This window comes from Pelophylax lessonae (genome assembly GCF_965119305.1).
Source record: "Pelophylax lessonae genome assembly, chromosome: 8".
Taxonomy (NCBI): Eukaryota; Metazoa; Chordata; class Amphibia; order Anura; family Ranidae; genus Pelophylax; species Pelophylax lessonae.
In genome coordinates, this window is record NC_138775.1 from 70015527 (window position 1) to 70040581 (window position 25055).

At 41.7% G+C, this 25055-nt stretch overlaps 1 protein-coding gene across 1 annotated transcript in view; it reads left to right on the forward strand.

Annotated features, from left to right (window-relative positions):
- FGD3 (FYVE, RhoGEF and PH domain containing 3) overlaps positions 1-25055 on the forward strand; it is a 429081-nt gene that overhangs the window by 298920 nt on the left and 105106 nt on the right. The window contains exons 5-7 of the mRNA XM_082266526.1: positions 1443-1532; positions 5560-5696; positions 8965-9121. Coding sequence (XP_082122652.1) covers positions 1443-1532; positions 5560-5696; positions 8965-9121 — 384 coding nt within the window. The remainder of the gene's footprint in view (positions 1-1442; positions 1533-5559; positions 5697-8964; positions 9122-25055) is intronic.

A 25055-nucleotide genomic window follows, 5' to 3' on the forward strand; every position in this document is an offset into this window, starting at 1 on the left:
ATAGGAAAAATGTTATGACAGTTTTTTTTAATGATTCTTAAATTAGATCATTTTTGTACAGACAGGCACGGGAGAAACAATATTCAGGCAATGGCCAAACAGATTCAGCTCAAATGGTACATTGCTGCAGAAGAAAATACTCGGTATCAAAAGACATGTTACAGTATATTGAGCACCACTAATGGATGGCTGTTATGGCAGTTTTAAAGTGTTACTAAACTCAGGACCCTGCATGCACTATATCTGGTCTCTCACAGTATACAGAACATAGAAATGTTATTCTTTTAAATAATTGCAATTTTTTAACTATTTGCAATTAGTTCATAGAAAATGTAAACTGCTAAATACCTTTTCTCATCAGCAGTACATAGCAGTCTTGTGACTTCTATCAGTGTCTGGTTGAAGCCTGTAGGAGGAGTTTTCAGTCTACTCTGACTGTCCATTGAGGCTGCAGGACCCTTGATCCTCTGTCTAGACAGTGCTGATTGGCCCTGTGCTGATCGCATGCACCCTCCCAAGGAAAAAAAAATAAACTCTCTAACACTACACACCAAACTGAGCATGTGCAGAGTGCCTCTAAAGGCTCTGTCTTATCGGGAGATGAATTGGGGACAGTGGAAGCTGAGGATCAGAGAAGACAGGATCAAACAGCCTTTTTACACTATGCGAAGGATTAACCCCTTAGGTCCCATAGTGAGTGCAACAAGCATGCTTCACTGCATATACAGACTGATTTTACTGTTGTGGATTTAGTAACACTTTAATGGCAATTATTTTTTTAATTAAAATAATAAATATTTTATACTCCCCTGCTCTGTGCAATAGGATTGCATAAAGGAGCAGCGAACCTCCTCTTTTGGGGTCCTCCACTGGCAATCTTGGCACCTTCTCTTTTGTGTCTGCCCCCATAGCAAGCCCTTGCTATGGGAGCAGACGTGCTGGCTCGATTCCGAGATGGGCTGTGTGCATCTATTGACCCACACAACACTGCTTGGCACTTCCCCTGCTTTCTGCGCACAGGATTTGATTGACAGTAGCAGGAGACTATTGCTCCCGCTGCTGGGAGAGAGGACCCTCAGACTCGAGTAACTACTGTACTAAGGGGGGGGGGGGGGCACAGCAAGTGGCAAAAAATTTTACCTTTAAAACCACTTTTTTTTTTTTAATGGAGGATGCATGTAGGAGTATTTTCCAGTAGTATTCTTAATATCATCAGTAATATGAATGGAACCATATAGAAAAGGCACAGGCAAGGATATTAGTCCTTTTTTCATGTAAAAAAAAAATGAATTCTTAGATATCGGCATGAAGCCAACATCAACATGTTCTCAAGATGTGTTAATTATTCCAGTAGATGTTTTCTGCTAAATGTGAAAATAAATTGTTCAAGCTGGTACAGACCTCTGAATGCAATTTCTATTTTCTACCCACTTGTTTTGCAGTGCACAGAAGCCCAGAAGCTGTTTAATATTGCAAATGAACTGCTCCACACTGAAGAAGCCTATGTGAAAAGGCTACATCTCCTTGATCAGGTACAATACTCCTTATTTGTGAACCAAACAAATTTCAATGCATCTAACCACTTGAGTGACGCTGCATACTGTTACAGGCTATTTAAAAAAATGGTAAAGGATTGAGAAGACAATATACTGTATTTTAGGATGACACTATTCTAAGCATATTAGTGTAGTTATAGATTTCTCATTAGTGTCTCCTAAATCTGGGTGCCGCTTGTCAATCACAATGCTTCTTTTCTGCCAGTCCAGTCACTGACAAAGCTATACATAGGAGCATCTCACTGCCTAGTCCTTTGCCCTTCTATCAATAAGAATTTAGCACTTTGTCCGAGCAGATCAGTTTGAAACTGAATGAGCAAGTAGCCAGAATAGTTGCAACTATTCGGCATGAATATATATATATATATTTACAAATACTTTTTATTAAACAGTTTTTAACTTTTACAAAACACGTACAAAAAAGGTACAAGGAATGAATATATTTAGTAACCTCCCATTATAGTGTCAAATGCCCAAACCAAATCATGATTGTAATAAAATGACAACAATCATTATCAGTGCTAACTGATAGAATGTGGTCATGTTTAACTGAAATTGTTCAGGTTTGGTTGAATGTGACTTACTACTACTAGCTATACCATGACCTGGATAAATGAAATAGTTCACAGACATAATCTCAAAGTAATGATATTTTAGAAAAAAATACACTGCTCAAAAAAATTAAACACTTTGAAAACACATCCAATCTCAAAGGGGAAAAATCTCATGCTGGATATCTATACTGATATGGACTGGGTACTGTGTTAGGAATGAAAGGATGCCACATCGTTTGATGGAAATTAAAACGATCAACCTACAGAGGGCTGAAATCAAGGACACCCTGAAAATCAAAGTGAAAAAATGATGCAGCAGGCTAGTCCAATTTTCTAAAATTTCATTGCAGCGACTCAAAATGGTACTCAGTAGTTTGTATGGCCACCACGTGCTTGTGTGCATACCTGACAACATCAGGGCATGCTCCATTTGGGAGGACAGATGGTGTCCTAGGGTATTTCCCCCGAGATCTGGACCAGGACATAATTGAGCTCCTCAACAGGCTGAGGTGCAACCTGGTGGCGTTGGATGGACCGAAACCTAATATCCCAGAGGTGTTCTATTGGATTTAGGTCAGGCAAGCATGGGGGCCATTCAATGGTATCAATTTCTTCATCGTCCAAGAGCTGGTTGCATACTCTTGCCACATGAGGCTGGACTTTGTCGTACACCAGGAGGAACCCAGTTTCCACTGCACGAGTGTAGAGTCTGACAATGGGTCCAAGGAATTCATCCCGATACCTAAGGGCAGTCGGGTTGCTATTGTCTAGCCTGTAGAGGTCAGTGTGTCCTTTCATGGATATGCCTCCCCAGACCATCACTGACCCACCACCAAACTGGTCATGCTGAACTATGTTACAGGCAGCATAACGTTCTCCATGGCTTCTCAAGACCCTTTCATATCTGTCACATGTGCTCAGAGTGAACTTGCTCTCATCTGTGAAAAGCACAGGGCGCCATAAGGGGGACCTGCCAATTCTGGTGTTCAATGGCAAATGCCAATTGAGCTCCACAGTGCCAGGTAGTGAGTGCAGGGCCCACTAGAAGACGTCAGGCCCTGTTTCTGATTGTTTAGTCAGACACATTGACACCAGTGGCCTGCTGGAGGTCATCTGGTAGGGCTCTGGCAGTGCTCATCCTGTTCCTCCTTAAAGGAGTAGATACCAATAGTGCTGATGGGTTAAGGACCTTCTTTGGCCCTCTGTCCAGCTCTCCTAGAGTAACTGCCTGTTTCCTGGAATCTCCTCCATGCTCTTGAGTCTGTGCTGGGAGACACCGCAAACCTTCTGGCAATGCCAGATATTGATGTGCCACCCTGGAGGAGTTGGACTGCCTGTACAACCTCTATAGGTGCAGATATTACCTAATGCTACCAGTAGTGACACTGACCCTAACCAAATGCAAAACTAGTGAAAAACTTTCAGAAAAGATGAGTAGTGAAAAAAATGCTAATGGCCTCTACCTCTAAAATCATTCCTGTTTTGGAGGCCGTCTCATTGTTGCCCATCTAGTACTCCTGTTGTTAATTTCATTAACACCAAAGCAGCTGAAACTGATTATCAATGCTCTGAATAAAAAGTGTTCCTTTTCATTTTTTTTGAGCAGTGTAATATGAGTTACAATAGAATGTTCTACTCTTTTCTATAATTTTCATTGAGTTTTTAGGGAAAACAACATTGTCAATATAGAAAGACAGTGTGATTACATTCTCCAATATGGCCAAAATATTTAGTAACAATAAGGCAATGGAAATCTGCTCACAAGAACTTACTATAATTTGTATGCCTTCACAGTCATAATTAGAAAACCGACAGAGACATTCCCTATTCTGCACCTATACATGCCCCTTGTATACATGTGGCTGCAGGGCAGGGAATGCCCCTGCGGCAGATGATAGGCCTATTACAGGTGACAACTTCCTAGCGGGCTCGGATATGTGGGTTTGGGAGAGCATCCGCTCATGCCAAAGATCATCCCTAGTCATGATAACCCAAGCTCATCCCTAGTTGTGATATGCAAGTAAGTCAGTTGATCATCATCAAAGAAAAAAGCCCCTTATAAACGTGCGTCTGCAGGGTGGGGAATGCCCCCAACATGATTGGCCCAAAGATGATCGCTTCCTGGCGGGCTTGGCCTTATGAGTTTAGAAGGGCATCTGAACCCAACCAAGCTCATCTGTAGTCATGATATGCAAGTTAGGCATTTACTCATTGATGGACTATAGAAGCCATTTTTTCACTCTTCTGACAGACATGTTCACTCTGACAGACATGCTCACTCTCTTCTGTTCAGACATGCAGAGTTACATAATGCCACAGCACTTAAGGTAAAAAAGAATATAAAAGAAACAAAGGGAACTATAAAGGTATGAATCCACTAGGTATACAGAAGAGAAAAAAGTAGAACTAAATGCAAAACTTTATATTTTACCTAAACATTGGGTAATATATTGTGCTTGTGTACACTAAAATTCAGATCTATGTTTGTTCAACTACCTTGGAGGGCAGAGGAGGGATCAGGGATCTATTAGACCCCTTAGCTCTCCATAAGGAGTACCTATCACTGCCCAAAGCTATAACAAGAGGTTTTGTTCACCCCTTGTGATAGCAATAAAGTTGAATGAAAAAAAAAATAAAAACTGATTTAAAAAAAATGATTTGAGGTAGAACTAATAGGCAAAACTTTTATTTTTTTTCATTTTGAATAGAGTGAAGGTGGGTTACAACCCCTGTCATCTGTGTCCCATTGGGGAGATTTCCTTTCACTTACTGTACCGTAGCCAAAACTGGAAGTTTAAGGAAATCCCTCCAAAGAGCAGGGATCCCTGGTTGTTAGCAGGGTCTTCAGAGCTAGTGCCCCCATTGGAAGATTTCCCATCGAGTCCTTTTCTGGTGACAACCCAAAATTTTGGGATTTTCTTTCACCTTCACTCTTGCTGATAATAGTCAACAGGACAAATAAAGAGGGTGAATCTCCCTAACAGAGGCACAGACAGCAATAAAAACCTGACAGATGCTCTAATATCTCCATCTATCCAAAACTAAAAAAAATGTTGCCTTTTGTTATACTTTAGGGTCTCCCTCCTGTCATTTAGTACTGCAGATAATTTTTCATTGATCATTATCCAGGAGGGTTTATTTGTTAGCAAATAGAATCCAGTACAAATGAGACTAATTGGGATACAATCATAAACCATCTTGGCAACGCCCTATTTGCTTTAATAATTGGAGTAGTTATAAATGTCTTAGATGCCCTAGCTGCTATTTCATACCATTATGCCAATTCTTTCTCTTTTCCCAGGTCTTGTCTATGTCCTTCTATTCTAATAGAATATTGTACTGCTTGTACTGTATTACCAATTTGCATGTAATCTCTGCTTCCTTAACCTCTAGAAAATGCCCATATTCTGTCAGTATTTGTGAACTAATGCTTAATTAAACTATTTTAGGTATTCTGCACAAAATTAGCTGCAGCGGGAATTCCGCCTGAGGTGACGACGGGTATATTTTCTAATATTTCATCCATCTACTGCTTTCATGGCCAGTTCCTGTTTCCTGAACTAAAGACGCGGATTACCCAGGAGTGGTGTGTTCCTCACCTATTTTACCATTTGCTAAAAAAAACATTTTAGTACATTAGTGTTGTCAAGCTGTTAAAAATTGCCATACCTAAACTTCAGCTTTCCAGAAATAACCTGTTTGAACAGCCAGAATAAATGGGATATTCCTGTAGGTTTGGAAGTTTTTGGCCATGTTAGTGTCTATTATTTAAAAAAAATGCAATATTTGAGTTCATGGTTTGCCTGTGGTTGTGGTATGAAGTACGCCATTACTAGTCTAGAAAACAACATCATTAGGTCAGTTAAAGTGGTTGTAAACCCACTCATATACCCAGTGAAGCGAATAGCTTCAGGCGATACACAGAAATTAAATAAATCCTCCTACATAAGTTTCACCTGCTTATCTGTAGTCTTCTCTTCCCTACTCCCCTTCAAAAGGACAGAATCATGCTAAAGTCCTTCACCTTTCGTTAGTATCACAGAAGAGGGGGCGGAGAGCTGCAGTTACAGGGTGTGAGAGCTGATTGGAGAAAAGGGACACACCCTCCTCCACATACAGCACAGGAGTGAAGGAAGGATACAGAGCTGTGTTCTGAATAGACAAGTGTGTGCTGAGCTCCCTCCCCATGACAAATTTATCTCATGTGTCAGAAAAACTCCTTATAAGTGACACATGCTGATAACAGAGGAACGAAGCACCAGAGAAAAACAACACTTCGAGCCTTGGAAAAAGACAAGTAGACACTGCAGGTATATGTTCTTTGTTCAGATTTCATGACTGAGGTTTACAACCACGTTAAATCTGAATATCACAGCTTGTATGAATTTAAACATGGAGGGAGCAGACTCTTTAATCATCTGTTCATTCTTCATTCATGGATTATGTTTCATTCATTGATGCTGTAGTAATGGCTTCTATGACGGGAGGAGCTGGGCGGAAAGGGTAGGCATAGACAAATACCCTTGATGAGAAACTCTGACAGCTCCTTATTTCTAATAATCCCTGTCGCACCAGAATACTACGGCGGTAGGGGTCAATGGAGTATGAAAGATTTTCACTGAACTATAGCAGACCGTAGTAAAAGCTACTCATGACATTTAATGCAAGTGTTTTTTTTGTAGGTAAACTTAGGCTTTAAAAAGATCCTTTTGCCAGACAGTTCATTTTAACAACAATCTTTACATAAGATTATATGTGCATCTTAATGTTGCTCGGTGCAACATATTTGATGTGATGTAGGCAGCCCTAGCAGATTCAAAGATGTCACTTAAGTAATAGTCTATATTCAATGCAGCAGTGTTTCTCAACCTTTTTTCAGTCAAGGCACCCTTTAAAATTCTGTACAATCTCAAGGCAGCCCATTCTAAAATGTAAAAAAGCTAAACTAATAGTTTTACGAAATGCAGCAACATCCACACATATGGAACACCCAATGTTAAAGGTGGTTAAAGTGATTGTAAAGTCTCGTTTGTTTTTTTAACTAAAAAAAAAAAAAAAAATGTTATACTTACCTGCTCTGTGCAGTGGTTTTGCACAGAGCAGCCTTGATCCTCTTGATCTCGGGTCCTTCTTTGGTGCTCTTGGCCCCTCCCTCCTGCTGAGTTCCCACACAGCAAACAGCTTTCTATGGAGGCACCGAGCCGAGCAACAGCTCCCTGTGTCCATTCAGACACAGCGCCCTGCCCCGCCCCTTTTTCTCCGCATTGGCCAACTGACTTTGACAGCAGCGGGAGCCAGTGACGCTGCCCTGCTGTCTCAGCCAATGAGGGGAGTCTTATGCAGCCGAGACACTACTCCAACATCATTGGATCGAGATGGGGCTGAGGGGGGCTGCTGCACATAGGCTTTTTATCCTAATGCATAGAATGCATTAAGCTCAAAAACCTTCTGACTTTAAAACCACTTTAAGCCTAGGTTCACACTAATGCGGTTCAGGAAACCACGATCCGTGCATGTTTCCTGCACTGCATTCAAACTGCACTGCCCTTGTGATCTGCAGCATGTGTAAGTTCAATCTTAACGACGCCCCAAACACAAGTCACAAACACTGTGCGTTTTCCTGCACTGGATCACATGGTACAAAAGTACCATGCCACCTGGTTGCAGTGTGGTTCCAGAATTGGGGCATGCATGACTTTGGTGCGATGCAGTGCGATCTGAGCCCATTCAATGTGAATGGGCTCAAATCGCACCGCACTGAATCACATGTGAATTTAACAGGAATGCGGTGTGGTTCCTGTACAATTAACATGAGATTCATAGTGTGAACCAAGGCTTATTCTCCCAAAGCACACAGGTACTAACTAGTATACCAATGTTTCTTTTCTCCCTCCGCTTCTCTCCCTTGCTCAGCTAATGTGACCCCAGTGCTGATGGGGCAGGTGAGGGGATGCTGTGCAGGCTCCCAATGTCCTCCTTATCAACCAATGATGTCAGTGGTTGAAAGGACGCTGGCAACTAGAAGGTCGTAATGGTACACAACGAACCCCGTGGCTTTGTGTAACTAAAAGGCAGGCTTGATCCACCTGCTGGCTTGTATATAATTTTGGGCAATTTTTAGGTATTTTGCCAAGGCACCTCGGTCAAAAAAGGCTGATCTATAACATTTCTGCTTCCTACCCTGTTAGCTACGTAAAAGATTATGTAAGAAAGTTAAGGCCCCTTTCGCACGTGCTTCCGAATAGGTCTGACTGTCAGTTTTTCAGGCGGACCTGATCAAGTGCTCCATGCATCCCTATGAAGCAGGGGATGTCAGCGGTGACATCTCCTCTGACACCCGCCATTATCCGAACCGATCCTGTCAAGGAAATCCAGACCGTTTCCATCCGTCTGGAGGATGGGATAGGATTGTATGAAAATGGACAGGCGGTCTATTTTCATCCCATCTCCCTTAGAGGAGAGCCGAGATCTGACATGTCTGTCTCTGCAAAGTAAGCGGAGACGAACCTGTAATCGCCTGCTCGGCGGGGATCAGTGGATCGATCCCTGCTGAGCAAAACAGAGTCCGCCGGGCAGAAAGCCTGTGTGAAAGAACCCTTAAGGGAGGAACAGAAGAGCTGGGCCAGCACAGAGAATAATTAGACACTCCCAGAAGAGGAGAGGAAGGGGCTGTGCTACAGAATTGACTCTTCTTGAAGTAGTCCGTTTTTCTAGGAAGATAAAGGAACATTGCAAGTAAATAAAAAATAATTTGTGTAAAGAAAACACCGTAAGTGGGCATCTAAATGACTTGTCTGTGCTGTTGTGTGCAATTTTTAGATTGGTAACTGGCTTTCTTTAAAACAACTTTCTAGGAGTACAAACCCACGGATTGGAGATATCCTTCAAAAGCTTGCGCCATTCCTTAAGATGTACGGAGAATATGTAAAGAACTTTGATAAGGCTATGGATATAGTAAATACCTGGACTCAGAGGTCTCCTGTCTTCAAAGAAGTTATCCACAATATTCAGGTATTATGACTCACTGAATCTATTGATCGTTATCTTTAATGCCTTAAATATAGTGCTGCACTCACAGCTTATGGTTTCAAACAACCCCGCTTGCTAGTAGCACAAGTGCTCTGTTTGATGCTGACAACAGTTCATTGTCTGTGATCTCCTGCCTTCAGAGACCAGGAAACAGGAGAGGCTTAGGTCCTGTACTTGTGGCTTTTCTCTAACACCAGGGCCATCTGAGTGTTAGTGAGTTCAGCATTCTTGGTTGCAAAAGAAAGGAAATCTGTTCTCTAGAGGCAAAATACATTTCCTTGACACAAGAAGTTCAGGGGGTGTTAAGTACATGGTGACTGTGGCAGCCTCAGGCTCTGTAAGAGAGACCTATGGGTACAGGCCTTTGCAGTTTGGACAATGAGCGCTAATAGCCCTTTGTGCCAGTTTACTAGGCCCCGTCAAAGACATACGGGCTTCAGTTTGTAATGGAAAGCACTGTATATTTCCAGGGCCAAAAGCAGTTCTGAATCCTCCACTATCAAATGATTTATATTCCTTTAATGGAAATATGGACAAAATGTAAAATGAAATGTATGGTGTAGTCTGTCACTATCATTAAAACAGCCATTTTTATTTCTTCATAACATCATTTTATCAACTGTTAATCCTGCCAGTAATTCTGTTATTTTTCAGTTTCGTTAAACAGGGTGACAACGCTGGTCTCTCTGCAGTGAAATCTATGCAGTAATGGGCAGGGCAGTTTCAGCCAGACATTTCGTTTTAGATTGCATTAAAGCGGAGTTCCAGCCATTTCTGTGGTTATTAAGTGTAGTGTAGTGGCTGTCTTTTAACCAGTTCTGGACCGCAAGGATTTGCCCCCTTAATGACCAGGCCATTTTTTGCGATTCGGCAGTGCATTACTTTAACCGCTTGCCGACCGCCGCACGACTATTTACTGCGGCGGTCAGCCCCTCACAGACAGAGCGACGTAGTACTACGTCGTTAGCCTGTGAGGGTCTAGGGAGCGAGCGCGCGCCCGCGCAGTCACGGACCCCCCCGCGCGTGTGACCGGCGGACCCGATGTCCGCCGGCCACTCTGTGATCGTCGGTGCAGAGGGAGAAAGGCAGACGGCTGATGTAAACAAGCCGCCTGTCATTCTCCCCTGTGTAGGAATATATACGGTTCTACTATATAGGACCGTTGATGACTGTTCCTACACCTCAAGCCACAGCCAATCACAGTTAGAATCACGCCGCAATGTCGCAGTACCGCAAAAAAAATCACAGATTGCCACCATTACGCGTTAAAAAAAAAACCAACAAAAATTTCAAAAATCTTTCCCTTTGTTAGTAAACGCGATAACTTTTGCGCAAACCAATCAAAATACGCTTTTTGCTATTTTTTTTTTTTTACCAAACATATGTAGCATAAAACAAATTGGCCGAAAATGTTAAAATTTTTTAATTTTTACATTTTTTTGGGGGGGAATTTCATATAAAAAAATGTGAAAAATATTGTTATTTTTTGCAAAATTGACGCTCTTTTTTTTGTTTATAGCGCATGATCAAAAAATCACACAGGTGATCAAATACCACCAAAAGAAAGCTCTGTTTGTGGGAAAAAAGGACGTCAAATTCGTTTAGGTACAGCGTCGCACGACCGCGCAATTGTCCGTTAAAGTCACGCAGTGCCGAATCGCAAAATAGGCCCTGGTCAGGAAGGGGGTAAATTCTTCTGGGGCTTAAGTGGTTAATGGAAAATTGCACAGTTGTGTGATGCTGTACCAAAATAAAATCAATGTCCTTTTTTTCCCACAAATAGAGCTTTATTTTGGTGGTATTTACCCACCTGTGCGATTTTTTTATTTTTTTGCGCAATAAACAAAAAAAAAAAGACAATTCTGAAAAAAAAACAAAAACAATATTTTTCACTTTCTGCTATATAACATTACCCCCCCCCCCCAAAAAAAAATTAAAAAATCTAAATTTTCATCCTTTTAGGCAAACTTGTATTCTGATACATATTTTTGGTAAAAAAAAATAGCAATAGGCGTATTTTGATTGGTTTACGCAAAAGTTATCGCGTCTACGAACTAGGGGAAAGATTTATATTTATGTCATTTTTATTTATTTATTGTTTTTTTTACTAGTAATGGCGGCGATCTGCGATTTTCAGTGGGACTGCGACATTGTGGGTTATCAAAAGGTTAAATGTAAGTCTGGGGGAGTGTTTACTAACTGTGGTGGGAGGGGATTGTGAAATGATCATAGAGACCTGTGATCCTATATAGAAGAATCACAGGCGCTCTTGATCATTTCAGAGAGAACGGTCGGTTGTGTTTACAACAGCTGCCCATCCTCCTTTCTCAGTGGGGCGGCAATCGCAGGTGGCCGACGGCAATCGGTGCTGCCAGCTCCATGCATTGGGATCCCCGCTGCCTAGTTGGAGTGGGAGCGTGTCACCGCCGGCGTGCGCTCACACTTCAGCAACAAGCGCGTAACAGATGTAGTCCTATGTCTGTTCACGCGGGAGGGGCTGCCTGCCGCAGTAAAACTGCGGAGGGCGGTTCAGAACCGGTTAATAAACACACACTCACCTTCCCCAGGATCCAGTCATGCGGCCGCTGGAAGCCTCACTCCATCTCCTCTCTGCGGCCCTGGAATCACTAGTGATGGCACCCAGGTGTGACAGCTTGAGACTTCACAGCTGGGTGCTCACTGCGCATGCACGAGTCGCACTGTGCATCCTGAATGGCCGGGAAATATTCTGGGACCTTTGACGTGTCCCAGAAGATTGCAGAGAGGGAGGGGGAGAGGAGAACTTCCACTCAAGCCGCCTAGGCAGCCCTAGCAGAAGAGGGAGTGGGTACCTGTTAAAACTAGGTACCCGGTCCCCCCCCCCCCCAAAAAAAAATGATATGCCAAATGTGGCATGTCAGGGGTCAGGAGTAGTTAAAGCGCAAGTTCCACTTTTGGGTGAAACTGCTTTAGCGAAATGACAAACACTGGCAATGCTACATGGTTTGTTCCAACTTGCTGTACTTTTGCTAGAATGCTTGATCTATATGTAAGTGTGTAAGCTTATAAATATAGATAAAAAACCTGTAAAAAAAAAGAAAGCAATTCATATACTAAATACTATCATTACAAGTAACAAAGCGTCAATTTGTGCAATTTTTTAAATTAAAATACCAAACATGTTATACTCACCTGCTCTGTCATATTGCAAAGAGTGTCCCTAAACCTCCTCTTCTGGGGTCTTCAATCTGTGCTGTGGACTTCTCTTCTTCTGTGTCTGCCCCCATAGCAAGCATTTGCTATTGGTGCAGATGCGTGGGTTCGCTCCCAAGCCGTGCTCTCTGTGTACATAGACACACACACACAGCGCCACTTGGGCCCATCACCCACTCCCTCCACACAGGATTTGATTGATAGCAGCAAGAGCCAATGGCTCCCGCCTCTGTGTCTGAGGAGAGAGAGAGAGATGATGGCGATGCTGCTCTCATGCACATTGCTGAATCAAAAGAGGAGCCAGGTAAGTATTTAGGAGGGGGCAGGAGGGAGCTGATACTATAAGTTTTTTTTACCTTAATGCGTAGAAAGCATTAAAGCAGAACTTCAGTCTCTTAATCAACACTGACTATTTTTAATCATTATGCTGTTAACATTAGTAAATGGATAGGAAAGTATATCATGTTTACTTGTTTTAATTTTTTTTTTACATTTCTTCTGTTACTTCCTGGTTTCCAGGCCTAGGCAAATGATATCATACATCCCAGGAGTCTTCAGGAGGGGTGGAGGTGCTTTCTCAGCTAAGCTCACCATTCTGCTCACATACCTGAGCTAAGGGCAGATGGATTCCAGGAAGTAAATGCTACATAAATCATCTACCCTTACTCAAGATGGCAATGGCCAGAAATGCTAGGGGGTATTTTTCAAAAGGATTTCTCACATGAGGGGGAATTGCTTTGAATATTAAAAATGAATTTAAAACTGTTTTTATTCTCATACTCCCCGATTGTCTCTGGCTACCCTGAAGTTGCCTCTGGCTTTGGGGGGTCTGGTAGAAGAAAAGGTGAACCTGGGAGCCTTAGCAGGCAGCACCAACAAGAGGGTTGGTTCAGACACTTGCCCTTTTATTAGGCTTTGTGTATTGTATAATTTCGAAATGTGGGTTGACTTGATTGAAATGGAACAATAGTAATATACGTTGTATGGTATAAAAAGTTTCTGCCACTGGCAGTCTGTGCAACACGGAGTCGCAGAAGTCCACCCTTTTTAGATGGTGTTATGGTGTCAAAGCTTACCCAGGTGGATAATGTCAGTGTACTTCTCCTCCTATATCTTGATTGGTTACTCAGGCCCATGTTACGTGTGTGTGTGGGGGGGGGGGGGGGGGTCGCTTGACCATACCCAAAAACTATCAGTGGACACTCTCACTTTATCCCGAATGGACAAATTGACAGTGTCTCTTATTTCAAAATCAACTACTTCTTATGACTGATAAATGCATTTTATTGATGTTATTCTTGATCTTTAAGGATAGTTTACAGACGGGTATGGTGCCAGCTGATTGGAAAAAAGCCAACGTGGTACCAATATTTAAAAAGGGGCCGAGATATATCCCGGGTAACTATAGGCCGGTCAGCCTAACATCAGTAGTCTGCAAAATTTTGGAGGGGATGATAAGGGACCACATACAAGACTTTAGTAATGAAAACGGTATTATAAGTAGTAATCAGCATGGATTCATGAAAAATCGTTCGTGCCAAACCAATCTATTAACCTTCTACGATGAAGTGAGCTGCCACCTAGATAAAGGTAAGCCTGTGGATGTGGTGTATCTGGACTTTGCAAAGGCCTTTGACACCGTTCCCCACAAACGCTTACTGTACAAACTAAGGAAGGTAGGTATGGACCATAAGGTGAGTACCTGGATAGAGAACTGGCTCCAGGGGAGAGTACAGAGGGTGGTGATTAATGGGGAGTACTCGGATTGGGCGGGTGTGGAAAGTGGGGTCCCCCAGGGTTCTGTCCTGGGACCAATCCTGTTTAATTTATTCATAAATGATCTAGAGGAGGGGATATCTAGTACAATCTCAGTATTTGCAGATGATACTAAATTAGGCTTGCCAATATCTTCTATGCAGGATGTGGAAACCTTGCAAGCGGACCTGAACAAAATAACGGGGTGGGCAACTACATGGCAGATGAGATATAATGTTGAAAAATGTAAAGTAATGCACTTGGGGGCCAGAAACCAGAAAGCAAGCTACTCACTAGGGGGGGAACCTCTGGGTGAGTCTAGGATGGAAAGGGACTTGGGGGTACTGGTAGACAACAGGCTTGGCAGTGGCATGCAATGCCAAGCCGCCGCAAGCAAAGCCAACAGTATACTGGGTTGTATAAAAAAGGGGATTCACTCCAGAAATAAAGAGATTATTCTTCCACTCTACAAGACTCTGGTCCGGCCACATCTGGAGTATGCTGTCCAGTTCTGGGCACCGGTCCTCAGGAAGGATGTGCTGGAACTGGAGAAAGTCCAGAGAAGGGCAACAAAAATAATTAGGGGAATGGAGGACATCAGCTATGAGGAAAGACTACAAGCACTGAACCTATTCTCTCTGGAGAAGAGACGATTGAGGGGGGATATGATAGCAATGTACAAATACTGTACTGGCGACCCTAGCATAAGGAACAAACTATTCAGAGAGAGGAGATACAATAAGACACGTGGCCACTCACTAAAACTTGAGGAAAGGCGGTTTAACCTTAAAGTGCGTAAGAGGTTCTTCACTGTAAGAGCGGTAAGGATGTGGAATTCTCTTCCACAAGCAGTCGTATCAGCAGGGAGCATTGATAGTTTCAAACAACTATTAGATGGACACCTTAAAGACCACAACATACAGGGGTATACAATGTACGGTTAACAGCAAACACACACACACATCATAGGTTGAACTGGATGGACTGATGTCTTTTTTCAACCTCGCTAACTATGTAACTATGTGATAGGTGAATAGAACATGCAATCATGGCTATTCTTGCCAAAAATTATGGGCAATGAAATTTTTGGTGGAGAGACTCCTGTGCTAAAACAGCCAAACTAATTTTCAGAAATCGAAAACCAAAGCTGCAACCTAATGCCTAAAAGCCTAATATGGTGAATCAGGAAAGCTCTTCATTTTACACTAAAAATAGCTATTTCTTGTAAGCTCAAGACTTTCATTTAATGACATACCTTTATTGGAATATTACTTCAGGCTTTCATCATTTCAGTTCCTTTCGATCCTGCATTTACAATTCCTTCTGATTCTGGTGTATTGTGGGAGGATAAACATGAGAAAAAGACTTCAAATTCACAATGTGTTTTATGTCACCCCTGAGGCTGGAAGAGTTAAGGAAAGAGGGAACCTCTGTCAGGTTTTAATTGCTGTCTGTCTTCCTAATGTGGAGATTTCTCTATACTGCTGAACTGAGTATAAAGCGAATGCAAATCCCCCTAGTTGAGATGCACACAGCAGTTAAAATAAATAAAAAACTTTGTTAAAGGGTTAGAACTAGTGATCGACCGATATCATTTTTATATTGCTGATACCGATATTTTGGTCATCGCATATCGATATCGATATTTTGGTCATCGCATATCGATATCGATATTTTGGTCATCGCATATCGGTATCAGCGGATATCTGCCGATATTTTCGGTTATTTAAAAATTGTTTTTTTATTATTTTTATTTTTTTTTACAGATACTGTGGTGGAGGGATCTGGGGGTCTACAAGACCCCGAACCCCTCCTCTGCACTTAAAAGCATTCAAAATGCCAAGTTTGGCTGTTTTGAATGCTGTCATTTTTTTTAATTTGGCGCTGAGTACCTGGAAGTGAGTGATGTCATGACATCACTTCCAGGGTTTTACATGGAGACCCGATCAGAGCCAAATGCAGCTTTTATCGGGTCTTCTCTTTGGCGGCCGTGCAGGTAGGATGCCCGGGTCTCCCGGTGGGACAGGAGACCCGGGAGAGCTGCAGAAGGCAAAGGGGGGGTCGGGACGTCCCCTCCCGCTCCTTGTAATGACAGCCAAGTGGCTTCTCAGCCGCATTGGTTGTCATTACAAGACAGCCGACCATCCACTACGGATGCCGGTACCGGGGTGATGCCTCTAGCTGCAGGCATCACTCCGGTACAAGCACTTTCCCGAAATATCGGCAATATCGGTAACCTCCGGGGCGGATTCCGATATATATCGGGGAAAGTGCAGATCGCTTTGCCTATAATCGGTCGATCCCTAGTTAGAACCTCTTCACGATTTTTATTGCTGTCTGTGTGCATGTTGGGGAGATTTCCTCCTATTTCCTGTCCCCATGAAAGGGGACACCTGAACAGGAAGTGAAAGGACATTCCTCTTACTGGGACGCATAGAGCAGTAAAAAAAAAAAAAATCTATATCCTTTTTAAATATTTTTATGCAGATTTTTCTAAAGGAATAGGAATATAAGGGAAATAAAAGGTATGTTTATTAAAGTGGGGATGAATTTGAACCTCAAAAGATGTTTTTATTGCTGGTTTCATCCCTGTTGTGGACATTTCTCCTTACTTCTGTTTCATGTTTCACTAGAGCAAAAAGGGAGAATGTCTGCCCAACAGAGAGGCAGACCGCAATATAGAGACTCCCCCACACACCTTTCCCCCACCCTTTTCTGTAGCTGTAATTTTGTTTCCCCTTTAATCACTTTGTAATATAAAAATACTTTTTCTATACAGTAAAATCTTGGATTGCGAGTAACTTGGTCTGCAAGCGTTTTATAAATGAGCGATGTCTTGCAATACGAGTAGCAACTGAGTGGAAGCCTGCGGTCACACAGGGTACGATTTTAAAGTAGTGAGAATTAATGCCTGACTTCAACCACTACTTCAGCACTACTTCTGTGAGATTTGTAATGATTTGATATGACTTTAGTGCTACTTCAGTGAGAGGGGCTGTCCATGTCACAGGGAGGAACAGTGATGTTATGAACAAAAGTTTAGCAAAGGATTAATATTTAACTTATTTCAGACTCAAGTAAGAGAGGTGCCTCTAAGTGTAGCAATATGGTTACATTTAATGAAGGTTCAACATTTAGCAACTCACATGTTTGATGATTCAAACAGGCACATCTAAGTATGCAGGCATCCGGGGGTAAAGCTGTCCACATAGACCGTCCTCCTCCCCTCCGGCTCTCACCACTGTCAGTTTGCAATTGTGACCGGGAAGACTACCCTGCAGTAGAGTGATCTGAAAGCTAGGCTTGAAGTGTTCATGGAGCGCAGTGTGGAAGGAATGACGTCGATGGCGGTGCGGAGGGCGGTCTATGTTGACAGCTTTACCCCAGATGCCTGAAACATAGAAACATAGAATGTGTCGGCAGATAAGAACCATTTGGCCCATCTAGTCTGCCCAATATATCTGAATCCTATGAATAGTCCCTGGCCCTATCTTATATGAAGGATAGCCTTATGCCTATCCCATGCATGCTTAAACTCCTTCACTGTATTTGCAGCTACCACTTCTGCAGGAAGGTTATTCCATGCATCCACTACTAAAGTAATACTTCCTCATATTACTTTTAAACCTTTGCCCCTCTAATTTAAAACTGTGTCCCCTTGTGGTAGTTTTTCTTCTTTTAAATATGCTCTCCTCCTTTACCGAGTTGATTCCCTTTATGTATTTAAAAGTTTCTATCATATCCCCTCTGTCTCTTCTTTCTTCCAAGCTATACATGTTAAGGTCCTTTAACCTTTCCTGGTAAGTTTTTTCCTGCAATCCATATACTAGTTTAGTAGCTCTTCTCTGAACTCTCTCTAGAGTATCTATATCCTTCTGGAGATATGGCCTCCAGTACTGCGCACAATACTCCAAGTGAGGTCTCACCAGTGTATAGAAACATGCATACTTAGATGTGCCTGTTTTAATCATCAACCATACGAGTTGCTAAATGTTGTACTTAAATTAAATGTAACCATATTGCTACACCTAAAGGCGCCCCTCTTCTCTTTTTTATATTCTGTAACTCCTGCTGGATTCTGCTTTATGCATTCCCTATTGACACTTTTTTTTGTGGTTGTGGAACTAATCATCTGAGGTTCCATGATTTCTTATGGGGAAATTTGCTTTGATATACGAGTGCTTTGCATTACAAGCACGTTTCTGGAACGCATTATGCGAACAATCCAAGGTTTTACTGTATATCACTTTATGAATAGAGTGTGCAATGTATTTTTTTTTTTTATAGACCAGATGCGACACATTTTTTCTGACTTGATACAGTTTCCAATGGGAAATATGTTTTTTATTGCCTTTTAATAAATTGCTAGTAAAAAAAAAAAAGTTCCATCAATGTAGAAACACAAAAAAACTTAATATCAATGAGAAAATAAAGAATGAGTGAATCATCACCATTTCCTGACTGTGCTGCCAAAATGATTCCCTATTCAAGGAAACCTTCTGCTGAAGTCTGCTGAGAAGCCGACACCTCTGTGAGTGTCGAACTGCTTGTTCCTCCCCACAGCACTCACTGGTTTCTCCCTCCGACTTCCAGATATTTACAGGACACAGTTGTGATGTGGGGGTTGGCTGGAGGAACCACTGAGCCCTGCAGGGGGCCAAAGAGATTGACACTCCCAGAAGTGGCAATGGAGTGGTGTTCTGGTGGCAAGAACAGCAGGAAGGGTAGTTATTCAGTTTCTTGTTTTGCAGGTATACCAGTTTTGGTTTATGACAGTCTCTTTTTAAAGTCTCAGCGCCAACCAATGTTGTGTTTTTTTTTTAGCTTGGATATTGTGTGGAAGGTTTAGAACCTCTTTCAGGTGTTCTTTATTGCTTTCAGTATCTCAGTTTGGGAAGTTTTTATCCTTACTTCCTGTCTATTTGACAGGTGTCAGACAGAAGAGGAAATCAGGAAAGTCCTTCCCACCTTCTATTTGATAGGTGTCAGACAGAACAGGAAGTAACAACAAAAATTGGGAACCAATATGCCAAAATAGTAGGTCAGTGACCCCATACATTAAACGCCGCCAAATCTTTGATTCCAACTCTTTTGGGCCAACGATTTGTACCTACTCTGTCCCAATGGTTATGCAAAGTTAATGATCTTTATTTAATGGAAGAATTAACACATATGGCTAGGGGATCAATTGACAAATATTTTAAGATATGGGCATGCTGGTTTGAGGTGAAAACTACTAGACTGCACTATGATATAATCTCAGACCCCGAACGGTTTTTTACTTCTAATGAATTTTAATCTTGCATGTTAATAAGGTTAATTGTCGAAGTATGGCCTACATTTATTTTATTAATGATTGGCATAAGTCACAGTGCATTGTTTTTTTTTTTTGTTCCCTCCTTTCCTCTCTTTCTCTTTCCTTTTAAAAACTATGCGTTCTATGTAAGTGTTATTGTATGTCAATAATGTGATTTATTGGATAACTAAGTTAAATTTTGTGAGTTACATATTTAAGAGAACTGTAACTTATTATGATGATATTTCATGTTTTGTTTATTTTTTAATACAATATGTTGTACTGTTTTTCTTTTTAACTATGCAATAAATATTTAAAAAAAATTAAAAAAAAATAAATAAAAAATTGCTTGTAGATAGAAAATGGCAAATAAGCTAACTGGAAAAGGGATAAACTGACATATGCCTCTGGTAAACAAAATCATTAAACAATAACTCAGTATAAATTCCCATGCACATCTTTATAAATATCCCTCCTTTGTTTAAAATTACATTATTTGCCACATACGTGTATACTGTACTGCCTATGCATGTTAAAGCCTAAGTTTAACCAAAACTGTTTTTTTTTTTTTAATTTTTTAACCACTTAAGCCCCGGAAGATTTTACCCCCTTCCTGACCAGGCTCTATTTTGCGATTCGGCACTGCGTGACTTTAACGGACAATTACACGGTCGTGCGACGCTGTACCCAAACAAATTTGACGTCCTTTTTTTCCCCACAAACAGAGCTTTCTTTTGGTGGTATTTGATTTGATTTGACATCGGGTCGGCCGGTCACTCACGCTGGGGGGGGGGTTCCGTGAGCGAGCGGGAGCGCGCCTCCTCCCTTTGCCTGTGAGGGGCTAACCGCCGCGGTCGGCAAGTGGTTAAATCCGCACAAGGGACAGTGCTTACAATCGTTGTGAAGTGTCCCTTGTGCTGCTGGCTGATTCAGCTGAAATCTTCAGACTTCTGATTCCCCCCCCCCTAATTAACAGGGGTTAATAGAGTCAAGGGACCTAGCATATGCACCTATCAGGAGTGCCGACTGTGCCCGCCCTTTGTGCCCCCCTCCTTCATAGAAGCGGTACTAAATCTTCCATACAACAAAAGCATTCTATGAATAGAGTATGTATGATTGAAAGGCCTTCCTCCTCCATTCATAGACCTTTTTTCATTCATGGAAGCTAAATTACAGCTTCTATGAATCGAGGGGGTTGGCGGAAAGAGCAGGCATAGTGGCCACTCTTGATAAGTGCTTACGACAGGTCCCTTAGCTTGTTTTAACTTTCACAGCACCAGAAAATTATGGCTGTGGGGGAGAGGGTCAAAGGAGTGAACTAAATACACAACCAGCAGCACAAAGGGCCCACCATTAATTACAGTCCCTTGTGCTGATTAAAAATGTTTTTTCTAAACATAGGCTTTAAGTAAAAGCCTAGATTGCTGCTCTTTTAAAGAAAGTGATTAAAAATGTTTTTTCTAAACATAGGCTTTAAGTAAAAGCCTAGATTGCTGCTCTTTTAAAGAAAGTAACATTATCATGTTGAGTAATTTAATAGAAATAAACTGCAGCATGGTTTTGGAGCCATTAAATAATGTGCTATTTACCAGTTACATTTCCAGCAACTGATAAAGGATAGTGCAATAAAATGTCATCTTACATTTATTCTGATGTACAGACTATTAGAATCCTCTCATTATCCCTGGAAATACAAACTGCTGCAGAGTAGCATGTCAAATAATTGTAAATGTAAGCGATTTCCCTTCAATGGAGATGGATCATGTATTGTGTTCTAAAGAAATAAGGGCTGGTTCTCCATTGCACTGTTCCTTTGTTAACACGAAATGTAAAATCACTGCAAGAGAATTTTCTATCATTATTTTGCGTTAATGTAGCACTTAGCTGTACTGGGGAGTAATGTATAAGGGTCGTCATCTTGTCAAACACACTGCTATAAAACACTTTTAACACAGTGTATTCAAGTGGAAAATATTCTGATGTTTTACATGTCCCAGCTGAAAGCTCAAACATCTGAATTGTTTCCATTGCTTCCTAGGGACATTTTAAAAATACGAAATAAGTGCGCTACCCTCAACATTCATACAGAACGCCTTAAAAGTGATACAAATAATTCATAAAAAAGTCAATTCATATGTCATAAAACAAATGGCAAACAGATTTCAAAGGATACACCTTTCTAATAAAGTGCAACTTACTATAAAGTAATTCATGCAGTGCATATTACAATTTCTTGTGCAAAGAACTAATCTAAATTGTGACTCTGTAATATATACAAAGTTTATGAAAAATAAACAAATTACTATATAAAAAAAGAAAAAGAGTTAAAGTCCAAATAATATCTGTTCAAGTGCAGAAATAATCAGTGCTTATCCGCTGTTCAATATGAACAATATTCCATGCAATCCCCCTGGGCTCCCACCTCTGTGTGCAGACAGACAAGCTGCTTACCACAATGTAATATCCCATAAAAAAGATCAAACAGCGCTCAGGGTGTTTCTTTAAAGTGGATGTAAACCCTCACATATATCCAGTGAAGTGAACAGCCTCATATGAAACACAGAGATGAGACAAATCTCTCTACATATGTTTTACATGTATATCTGCTGTCTTCAGCTTTCTACATTCTTTAGAAAGTGAACATTGTGTTACAAATTTTTCTTCCTGTTTCAGCAGTGAGAGGGGGAGTCTAGGTGTACACGGTGTGTGAGCTGATTCGAGGAAAGGCACACATCCCCCTCCACATAGGCAGAATAATGAAGAAACTTGCAAAGCTGTGCTGTGAATAGACCAGCTCTCTGCTAATCTGTCTCCAAGTCCCTTCCCCGACACAAATTTCCAGCTGCTTTTATCTCCTGTGTTGGAAAACTTGTCAGAAGTTTTCCTACTGAGAACAGAGGAATGGAGCAGCAGAAAGACACAGGACTTAGGGCTTTGGGGAGAGATAGGTAAACACTACAGATATACAGTATCTCACAAAAGTGTGTATACCCCTCACATTTTTGTAAATATTTTATTATATCTTTTAATGTGACAACACTGAAGAAATGACACTTTGATACAATGTAAAGTAGTGAGTGTACATCTTGTATAACAATGTAAATTTGCTGTCCCCTCAAAATAAGTCAACAACTCAAAACCGCTGGCAACAAAAGTGAGTCATCCCTAAGTGAAAATGTCCAAATTGGTCCCAATAAGTCATTTTCCCTCCCCGGTGTCATGTGACTCATTAGTGTTACAAGGTCTCAGGTGTGAATGTGGAGCAGGTGTGTTAAATTTGGTGTTATCATTCTCACTCTCTCATACTGGTCACTGGAAGTTAAACATGGCACCTCATGGCAAAGAACTCTGTGAGGATCTGAAAAAAAGAATTGTTGCCCTACATAAAGATGGCCTAGGCTATAAGAAGATTGCCAAGACTCTGAAATTGAGCTGCAGCATGGTGGCCAAAACCATACAACAGTTTACCAGGACAGGTCCCACTCAGAACAGGCCTCGTCATGGTTGACCAAAGAAGTTGCACGTGCTCAGCGTCATATCCAGAGGTTGTCTTTGGGAACCAGACGTATGAGTGCTGCCCGCATTGCTGCAGAGGTTGAAGGGGTGGGGGGGTCAGCCTGTCAGTGCTCAGACCATGCGCTGCACACTGCATCTAACTGCTCTGCATGGCTGTCGTCCCAGAAGGAAGCCTCTTATAAAGATGATGCACAAGAAAGCCTGCAAACAGTTTGCTGAAGACCAGCAGACTAAGTACATGGATTACTGGAACCATGTCCTGTGGTCTGACGAGACCAAGATAAACTAATTTGGTTCAGATGGTGTCAAGCGTGTGTGGCCGCAACCAGGTGAGGAGTACAAAGACAAGTGTGTCTTGCCTACAGTCAAGCATTGTGGTTGGAGTGTCATGGTCTGCGGCTGCATGAGTGCTGCTGGCACTGGGGAGCTACAGTTCATTGAGGGAACCATGAATACCAACATGTACTGTGACATACTGAAGCAGAGCAAGATCCCCCTCCATTTGGAGACTGGGCCCCAGGGCAGTATTCCAACATAACGACCCCAAACACACCTCCAAGACAACCACTGCCTTACTAAAGAAGCTGAGGGTAAAGATGATGGACTGGCCAAGCATGTCTCCAGACCTAAACCCTATTGAGCATCTGTGGGGCATCCTCAAATGGAAGGTGGAGGAGCTCAAGGTCTCTAACATCCACCAGCTCCGTGATGTTGTCATGGAGGAGTGGAAGAGGACTCCATTGGCAACCTGTGATGCTCTGGTGAACTCCATGCCCAAGAGGGTTAAGGCAGTGCTGGAAATCAATGGTGGCCACATAAAATATTGACATTTTGACTTAGGGGTGTACTTACTTTTGTTGCCAGAAGTTTAGACATTATTGACTGTGTGTTGAGTTTTGAGGGGACAGCAAATTTACACTGTTATACAAGCTGTACACTCACTACTTTACATTGTAGCAGTGTCATTTCTTCAGTGTTTTCACATGAAAAAAATATTTACAAAAATGTGAGGGGTGTACACACTTTTGTGAGATACTGTATGTGCCCTGGTCAGATTTCATTAATCCACTTTAAGGAGAGTCGCAGCTCATTCTGCAACTGCTTCCTAAATATCACGATAAGTCCAACCTTCTGACTCCAGCCAACATACATATATCAAGAGCAAGGAGGAGACCTCATAGTGCATACTGTATATAAACCTTTTATTTAAAACATGAAGTATTGCACTTACATACAGAGAAGTTCATGGAGGCAAAAAAAAAAAAAAACAATCCACGAACGGCTGCGGCACTTCACCCTCGCCCCGTGCGTGCTGACGTCACCACTAACTCCGTCTGACGTGTTTCCCTGTAGAAGGCTTCATCTGGAATTGGAGGCTTCTTGGGGACATTGCCTTCTAGTTTCACATATTGTTGGGTCTTGATCACAACTGGAAATGAGCAATTTTTGATCTCCATGTGGATTGGTCATTTCAGCCTCCCACCGGCCTATGTGACTATTAGATTCTTAGGGCTCATTCACAGTCATTTATTTCCAATTGCACCGCAACACATATCTACAATTCTTTGCAATACGCCTGCACTATACTGCACTGCAACAGATGCGAATGCAGTAAACTTTGTGGTGAGCTGCATTTTGAAAAATCATTCAGAACCAATTTTTTTCATGCGTTACCGGCCCAGTCAAAATGAATATGTAAACCCAACACTTCCTGATTATCACTTCCCGAATATTCCTGGACCATGTATTTGTATGAAAAAGCATCCTGTTCTCTTTGTATTGCTTCCTTTGTGTAAAATCCCTCTGCTCTCCCATTAAAAGCTGACCACACTAAGTAGAACACACCTCTGTCAATTCTCTAGCTGTGGCGTGGACCAGCTGCTACAAAAAGAGCTACATGAGCTTGTGCTTTGCACCACAGTCTGCTAATCCACTCTTGCAATGTTTCGCATGCTCCCATGCAAAAATTTTATGAATGCAAATATGGGTACATTTATAATTTTTTTTCAAAAGGTGGACTAGGTCTTTATTTCTTCTACATATGCTTGAAAAAAAATGGCAATCTTGGCAATACAGGGGTCAAAAATGGGCAATTATATAAAATAGGTAGGCACCAAATAGTCATGTTTATCACAATATTTAGGCAGCAAATGGGCA